General features: G+C 45.5%; 2 protein-coding genes across 5 annotated transcripts in view; both read left to right on the top strand.

Annotated features, from left to right (window-relative positions):
• Positions 1 to 833: 833 nt before the first annotated feature.
• Positions 834 to 7,883, top strand: LOC127208543 (periphilin-1-like). Of its 4 annotated transcripts, none has more exons than XM_051168049.1 (2): positions 834 to 917; positions 6,604 to 7,883. In XM_051168049.1, exon 2 carries the CDS (start codon positions 6,806 to 6,808, stop codon positions 7,739 to 7,741), a length of 936 nt encoding a protein of 311 aa, XP_051024006.1. In that variant the 5' UTR covers positions 834 to 917; positions 6,604 to 6,805; the 3' UTR covers positions 7,742 to 7,883. The 4 variants fall into 4 exon arrangements, with proteins under 4 accessions (XP_051024006.1, XP_051024005.1, XP_051024004.1 ...); XM_051168048.1 differs by lacking the exon at positions 834 to 917 and adding an exon at positions 1,219 to 1,715; XM_051168047.1 differs by lacking the exon at positions 834 to 917 and adding an exon at positions 2,690 to 2,835.
• Positions 2,696 to 8,372, top strand: part of Bfar (bifunctional apoptosis regulator) — a 30,133-nt gene continuing 24,456 nt past the window's right edge. Inside the window, exon 1 of the mRNA XM_051168046.1 lies at positions 2,696 to 2,835. The gene's annotated coding sequence lies outside the window, so the exon portion shown is untranslated. The remainder of the gene's footprint in view (positions 2,836 to 8,372) is intronic.

Raw genomic sequence — 8,372 nt, 5'->3', positions numbered from 1 at the left:
ACTTTGGGGTGGAGGGGGGGCGTTCTCTGTGTAGCCTTGGCTGCCCTGGACTCTGTTTATAGACCAGGTTGGCATCGACCACAACACACAGAAATCCACCTGCCTCTGCCTCCCCAGGTGCTGGGATTACAGGTGTGCACCACCACACCCAGCAAGGAATTAATTTTTGTTTTGTTTTGTTTTGTTGAGACAGGGTTTCTCTGTGTAGCCTTGGCTGTCCTGGACTCACTTTGTAGACCAGGCTGGCCTTAAACTCACCGAGATCCGCCTGCTTCTTGAGGTGCTGGGATTACAGGGGTGAGCCATCGCGCCCTGCCAGGAATTTATTAACTGTCGTGACTACAACCAGAAACCTTAAGATGCAAGGTATATCGTTGTTTTGGTCTCACAATGTCTAATAGATGAAACATAGAACTATGAGTTCTCAACAGATCAGACCAGGTGGGTGGCTGCAGGGGGAATGTGATAAGGTTAAACTTTAAACATTTCTTCTGTAGTTTTCTGCATAAATGTAAAGATAAGATTCATTATGTTGCATATGGAGCACTGTGCGACAATTATTTTGATGTCTGAACAAAGATAGCTCATCTAAATACAGGAACACGACCCAGTAATAACACTCGGTAGAAAAACACCACCTCACCCTCAGGGGATGATTTCTGGGCTCCGACCAGAGGGGAAGGAGAAGGGGCGTGGCGCATTAATGCGCATGCGCTCACCGGTCCTCGGAGCGGCCGCTCTAGGCGGCGGGGAGGTCGCGCCGGGTTGAGAGTTTCGGGCCTGAGGGTGGCCTCTCCTCTATGGTCGCCCCGCAGGCCTAAGTTATTTCCGGAAGCGAACCCTACGGCTTTTCTTCGGCTGCCCCGCCTGCTCTGGCGGTTGGCGCTGACCGAGTGGGTCTCGGGACTAGTGGCGAGGTGAGCTTCTGCCGGGTCGGGGTGGTAACGGAGCTGCGGAGCGCTCGGCGTGTGAGAGGGCGGCGTGAGGGCGGATCGGGATGCGCTCCCGGAGCCGCGCTGGTCGGGGTGGGCTCAGGCTCTCGCGGGCCTCTCTCCTCACTCGGGCCTGGGTCTCAGCGTAGCTGCGGAGCGCCGCTTGGCAGTTCCCCTTCCCTTCCGGGGAGAAGACCCGCGCCTCCGCGCGTCTGCGGTCCTCCCCAGCGCTCCCGGGGCTGACAGATTAGGGGGTCTTGCTACCACACAGCTGCGGGGTTACCACACAGCTGCGGGCCCGCCAGGTCCGCTAGATCGAGGCACCTTCCTCCCAAGGCAGATGGTTCATAAAGGGAAACGCAGAAAGGGGAACATCTAACTCCAGTGTGACACTGGGGCTGACCTAGAGCGTCTCTCTCCTCATTCCCATACTCATGACTCAGAAATCTTGTGCAAAGGGGAGTGTGTGTGTGTGTGTGTGTGTGTGTGTGTGTGTGTGTGTTTTGAGAGACGCTGTGTCTAGTTGGGGATCTTTAGCTGGGCAGGGGCGAACCCCTAACTTGTAGAAAAGAGAAAGTAACTGGGAGCCCTGTCTTGCCCTCTGCTGTCGCTGTTGGGTCCTCCCCACGCAAGCGCATTGGTCCGTCCTTGGGGTGGCCCCAACGTCACACCAGGAGAGGGCCAATACGAAGGAGTTTTTCTCTCATTTTTTTAGGTAAGGACTGCATGTGCCAATGAAGTTTTGTTTGTTCTTGTCACTGCTATTTTGTAAACAGCAAGGATGTATCCTGACCCAAGTGCTCGATAATATGCCTTCTGGGAAGATGGATATCTTCCATAAACCTGATAGGACCCCCCCCCCCTTTTCTTCCCTTTCTCTCTAGCATTCAGATAAATGCTTACCGCTATGTAGCTAGCATTCAGGAAAAAGCGACTGTTAGTAATCCTATTAATATCAGTCATTCAGCTAAGTTTTTAACTATTGCAGACGCAGTTTGGCATCTAATCCAACAATCTTTTTTTTGTTTGTTTGTTTTGTTTTTTTGAGACAGGGTCTCTCTGTGTAGCCTTGGCTGTGCTGGACTCGCTTTGTAGACCAGGCTGGCCTCGAACTCACAGCGATCCGCCTGCCTCTGCCTCCTGAGTGCTGGGATTAAAGGCGTGCGCCACCACGCCGGCCTAATCCAACAATCCTTTAACGTTGGTGTTAGTGGGGGACTGATTAAACGGGAAGTAGTGAGGCTCAAGAAGAACAAACGGTGACCAGGTTGGGAGCCCAGGTTAGCCTCACCCCAAGGACTTTAACCTTGGTGTGAGGTTTGTTTGTTGTTGGCGGGTGGGGGTGGGGGATGGTTGGCTAAGTTTTGGTTTTGGTTTTGGTTTTTTTGAGACGGGGTTTTCCTTGTGTAGCCTTGGTAGACTAGGCTGGCCTCAAATTCACAGATCTGATGGCCTCTGCCATCCTGAGTGCTGGGATTAAAGTCGTGGGCCACCACGCCTGGCTATGGTTTTGTTTGTTTGTTGTCTAGTTTGGGGGGGGGGGGGTTCTCTATGTAGTCTACTGAGTGCAATAACTCAGACCAGACTTGCCTCAAATACACAGAAATTCACCTGCTTTCCGAGTACTGGGATTAAAGACACAGCCCACCATCCTGGTTTGTCTTACTTGTTGAGAAAAGGTCTGTATAGTCCAGGTTAGGCAAGAATAACCATTGGACTTCTGGTTTACAGGAAATGCAGAAGGGAGAAAATGAAACTCTAAAGCGACACTGGGGCTTGAGTTCCCTCTTCTGATTCCCAGCCCCAGGATCAGAAATCCGGGCTTGTGCAAAAGGCGGTTTTCCCTGAGTGCCGAGAAATAAACATGCCCAGGTTGTACACTGCTGCTGATAGAACCTAGTAGGTAAGCACACTACCAAATAGTCCAGAAGATCAGGTAATACAGACACACACACACACGCCTACACCTACACCTGACACAACCGTGTACACAGGAGTGGCTAACTTGGGCTTGGAGTGGATTAATCAAAGACAATTTAGATCTTGTTAGTGAATAGTTTTGACTCAGAAATCTTAGCAGGTGGGAGTGTGATGAGCCATACAAGCTAGTGATTGGCAATCATGTTAAGATAATTAAACGTTTTATGTTCTCAAAAAAAAAGTTTTATGTTTTCTCTGGGAAAACAAACAAACAAAAAACTCCTGCTGCCCCAGAGATACAGTTAGGGATAGAGTTTTCTTTTGTTCTTTTGATGTTTTGGTTTGGTTTGTTTTTTTGAGACAGAGTTTCCCTGTGTAGCCTTGGCTGTCTTGGACTCACCTTGTAGACCAAGCTGGCCTCAAACTCACAGCCCCGCCTGCCTCTGCCTCCCAGGTGCTGAGATTAAAGATGTGCACCACCCTGCTAGGGGTAGAGTTTTTAAAGACAAAACCCTCAAATAACTTAATTTACATCAAAGTTAAATGAGGGTCAGAGTAACCTTAAAGGTTCATTCCTAGAAAAGTGTAGTAGATAGACATAACCTCAGATGTGTTGCCAAGGCAGTTATGACCACTGGGGAAAGAGGGCTGAGAACAAACACAAAATATAGTCAAAACAGGATGGCAAAAAAAACAAAACAAACAAACAAACAAAAAAAACAGGATGGCATTACCTTAGTCATTTCAGGAGAAGTATATGAAAAACAAAAACACTCAGGGAGCAAAGGTTTCTAAGTGGAACTACAGTACAGTCTATGAACAGAGTGTGTGTAGTCTTAGTAATAGAAGGAACATTTTCCGGGAACCAACTGTGCTAGGAACTATTCTGAGTTGTCTTGTAATAACCTCTTTAGGTTGTTATTATTTCCATTTTACAGGTGATGCGAAGAAAGGTAACTGACTTACCTGAATTCATGCAGCTAGAGTTTGTGCTGTGAGTGAATGTGTTAGTTTGACAGCCAGACGTGGTGGTAGTGCCTCAGCATTTAACAAACCACGGCCTGGTGGCATAGACTTTTAGTCCCAGTTGCTTGGTAAACCAAGGTAAGAAGATTGCAAGTTCAAAGCCTTAGTTATGTGGATTGGGGCTGAAGACTACCTCCTCTGTAATAGAATATGTGTTTAAGGTATACAAAATCCTGTGTTCAGTTCTCAGCAGTAGAAAAGTTAGTTTACTTTTAGGTGGTGCAGATTATTCCATGACTTTCTCACAGCTGCAGGTCTTGTTTATTTTTTGGAGTAGGAGTGTTGTTTTGTTTTGACAGTTTCATGTACCACTGGTTGGCTTGAACTCTAAAGCCAGAGATGACTTTGAAACCCTGGTCCAACCCACTGAGCTGCTGGGTTGTCTCATTGGGTCCAGTTCAGTGGGGAGTCTGAGCAATTTCATGGGAATTTTGCTCAGGAAGATGATTCAAACATTGAAAGAGAGAGAGTCACACACACACAAAAGAATAGAAGTGTTATTTAAGTTTCACTTTAGCCAAATATAAGTAAACAAACAAATGTTTCACTTTAGCCATACCTAGTCTGAGATATAGTTACATGTAGATTACTTGCAGTCTGAAACTTGGAGGCTCATCATAATCTTGTGAAGGACTTGTTTCACATACACAGGTCCATATCCATGAATTGCATATCTGCAAATTCAACAATGGGTGAAGGAAAAGTTTTTAAGCTAAAATGTGGGCTGGAGAATGTAGCTCAGTAGTATCGTGCTTATCTAGCGTGTACAGTGGTCCTGCGCTCTGTCCGTAGCCCTCCCAGAAAAATCCAGGAAGTTCCAAAAAGCAGAATTGGAATTTGCCATATGTTAAGCACTACACTGCACCCAGAGAAATTAAGCTGTGTACAGGTATGCAAACCCTGTGGCAGCTTCCTACCATTTCACAGATCCTTAGTCTCTCCAGCACCTTGGTTTGCCTACTGCATTTGCTTATATAATGAGCACATATAAGAGATAACTAAGGGAGCTTTAATCACAGCACTCAGGAGGCAAAGGTAGGTGGGCCTCTGTGGTGAGTTCCATGACAACCAAGGCTACACAGAGAAACTGTGTCTTGAAAATCCAGAGAGAAAGGAGGGAGAGGATTGAGGGCTCTAGGAGACAGTGCATAGGCCACATGTAAACACTGTCCTTGCCTAGAGAGGACCTGCAGACCCACAGATTCTGCCACTGCTGGGAAATCCTGAGGCAGATACCAAAGGAAGACTGTCTACTGCTTTAGGCCTTGCTCTCAGACACACTAGTTCAAGATCACCAGTTTCCCATGGGATTCTGATGAAGGTAGTAAGAGCTATACTCATAAACAGATATTTATTTGCTTCCGTTTTCATCTGCAAATATTTAGAGCCCCGCTTTATAGCTGTTGTGTGATATAATAGGATTCTATGGCTTGCCTCTTCAATTCAAGGATCCCAGGATTTGGAGAGGTGAAAATGTGGCTGGAATATTATGTGCAAAGTATACGGATGAAGTCAGCAAGTACATTTTCCTTTCCTAAGAAGTAGATGGGACTCATAAGAGGGCTGCTGTATTGGGAGAACAGGCTACAGAACCTGGAATCTCCTGCCACATATGAGTCATGTCACTAAATCTGCCCTCTCCTGTCACATATGAGTCATGTCACTAAATCTGCCCTCACTAGAGTTGAGATTGAAGATGCAGTGGGTTTGGCATAAAGGGAAGTTTTCAGTCTGTGATACAGATTCACTTCCGTCACAGACAGTGGTTTTCAACCTGTGAGTTTTGATCAATTTGGGGATCAGACACAGGAGTTGCCTAAGACCATAAAAAAAACCATAGATATTTACATTAACAATTCATAAACAGTAGTAAAAATACAGTTATGAAGTAGCAAGGGAAATAATTTAATGGCTGGGGCCATCACAACGTGAGGAGCTGCGTTAAAGGGTCGCAGCATTAGGAAGGTGGAGAACTGCTGTTCTTGTGGTTTACTATGCAAAAACTACAGAATTAGGTCACTTTATGCCTAAAGAGCAGGGAGGATGTCAGTAACTTTACTCATTTTTAAAAATTTGTTGACTTGTTTCTGGTTTTTTAAAAGACAAAATAGCACCGGCTAGGGGCTGCAGAGATGGCTCAGCAGTTAAGAGCACTGGCCGCTCTTCCAGAGGTCCTGAGTTCAATTCCCAGCAACTACATGGTGGCTCAAAACCATCTATACTGGCATCTGATGCCCTCTTCTAGTGTGCATGAAGACAGAAAACTCATATACATAAAATAAATAAATCTTTAAAAATATTATATAAAAAATTAGCACTGCCTGTTCTTAAACTTGCTGTATAGACCAAGCTGGCTTTGAACTCACAGAGATCCTCCTGCCTCTATCTCCTGGGTGCTGGAGTTAAAAAGTGTGCACCACTATGCCCAGCTAAATCTGGGTGATAAAACCAACACAGTATTAGGTACTCTGGGAGATTATGGGTGGAGCACAGGCCTCTTTCTGATAGAGATCTTAGTTAAATTGGAGAAATAAGGCCAACGTGGGGAGCGTTGGGTTTACAGAATGACTTAAGTACTCCTAGGGACAGGTATTGAACCTCTTGGCACCTTTTTAAAATTTTATAACTATAAAAGGTGTGCATTGACCTTTTAGAGGTTGTAAGATGCCCATCATTCCTACAGAAAATAATGCAAGGTGGTTTATCCTTAACTTTTACTCACTAGCACATACCAACCAGACCTCTAACCACTCCTGTGGCAGCCCGAGTGCCAGCACCCTGGAACCTGGAGCCATCGATCCACACTGAAGCCCATGTTTCCTAGAGTCCAGTCTCTCTAGTGTGCAGATGCATTTTGAGGCCAGTGTCTTCATGCCCAGCAAGGACTATTAGGATTCTTGGTGAGCTTGTGGCCAGCCCAGCCTTTCATGTTCCACATCCCTGTTGTCCTTGGTCACCGTCCAGGATCAGTTGTCAGAATAGACAAGATGTGGTCTAACAGACAATATGACAAGGGACCCCAGAACGCTTGCAGTGATGATTCTGGCCTAAGGAGAGCAAGAGACGGTCTTCCTGCAAGCCGGCAGCATGAGTGCAGGGACGTGAAAGGTGCCTCAAGAAAACAATGCTCTTCCTCTTCCCATAATTCAAGACATCAGTCTTCCCATAAAGGGACTTCTTTTTTCAGAAAATCAAGTGTAGGTCAAAAGGACTCCCCACAAAGCAAGTCTGGATCCAGTGGAGGGCGCTCTCCAAAACAAAGCAAACAGCATTCTTCCCATGGCTCACATCTTAGGAAGTCCAAACCTGTTCGTTCTTCATACAGAAGCCATAGCCACGAAGAGCCAGAGCGGGGTAAAGAGAGCGCTGGCCAGCCTGTGAAAGCGTCAAGAGACCCCTGCCCATCCAGTTCTTCAGTAGTCCCTTCATCAGAAACCTTAGACAAGCTCAAAAGGTTGGGTGAAAAGGGACTTCCTGAAGCTGCAGGTCTGCAGGCTGTAGAAAAGCCAGAGATGGCTGGTGAACGTGACTTACCTACACTTTCTGAGTTTGAAGTTGGGTTCACAGAACCGTTACTTACGGATCAACCACAAGAACCATCACACAAAACAGATGGCACAGAATTAATTTATGACCAACTAACCAACCGCCTTAAAGCAATAGCATCAAAAACCAAGGAAATTAAACAAGCCTACTACCAAGACTGTGAAACCTTTGGAATTGTGGTGAAAATGCTGGTAGAAAAAGATCCTTCATTAGAAAACTCCATTCAGTTTGCGCTTAGGCAGAATTTACATGAGATGAGTGAGTGCTATGTGGAAGAGCTCAGGCAGTTCATTGTGGACTATGACAGTGCTGCTTAAGAACTGCTACTCTAGCAGAAAATGTTTCTTGACTGTGATTCCAGAATTGCATAAGTATTTTAAGTATGGAAGTAAATATGTTAAGTAAACATCTAAAATGGTCAGCTTAAAATGATCTATTCGGAAATATCTCCACCAGTGCTCAGTCCATGTCTTAGCCTGCTGGGGAGCAGCGTTCTGTACTTACTCATGTTCTGTAGTCGTCCACATACATAAATGTTTGCCCCTGTGTATTTTATAGTTATGGAAGTTCATAGTAAATGGTAGCATTTAAAAATGTTAGCATTTGAGTTGTGATTTTTATTGACTTTTGGCTTGTTTTCTTAGGCTTTGTTGCTTTTATTAAAATTATTCATCTGGGTGTGGTGGCACACGTCTTTAATCTCAGCGCTTGGGAGGCAGAGGCAGAGGGATCTCTATGAGTTCAAGGCCAACCTGGTCTACAAAGCAAGTCTAGGACAGCCTTGGCTGTTACACAGAGAAACCTTGTCTCAACACAAAACACAAAAAAATTATCCTACATTAAAGTATATTTTCTTAATAAACTAGCACTTTGATATTGATATGTTTTGGTTTTTCAAGACAGGGTTTCTCTGTGTAGCCTTGACTAGCCTGGACTGGCTTTGTAGAC

The sequence above is a fragment of the Acomys russatus genome, chromosome 25 (genome assembly GCF_903995435.1).
Source record: "Acomys russatus chromosome 25, mAcoRus1.1, whole genome shotgun sequence".
Classification (NCBI taxonomy): domain Eukaryota; kingdom Metazoa; phylum Chordata; class Mammalia; order Rodentia; family Muridae; genus Acomys; species Acomys russatus.
This window is presented reverse-complemented; position numbering and strand designations above follow the sequence as displayed.

Excerpts from the sequence above, each read along its gene's own strand:
- LOC127208543 (XM_051168049.1), top strand. The coding sequence starts at position 6,806 with ATGTTCCACATCCCTGTTGTCCTTGGTCACCGTCCAGGATCAGTTGTC.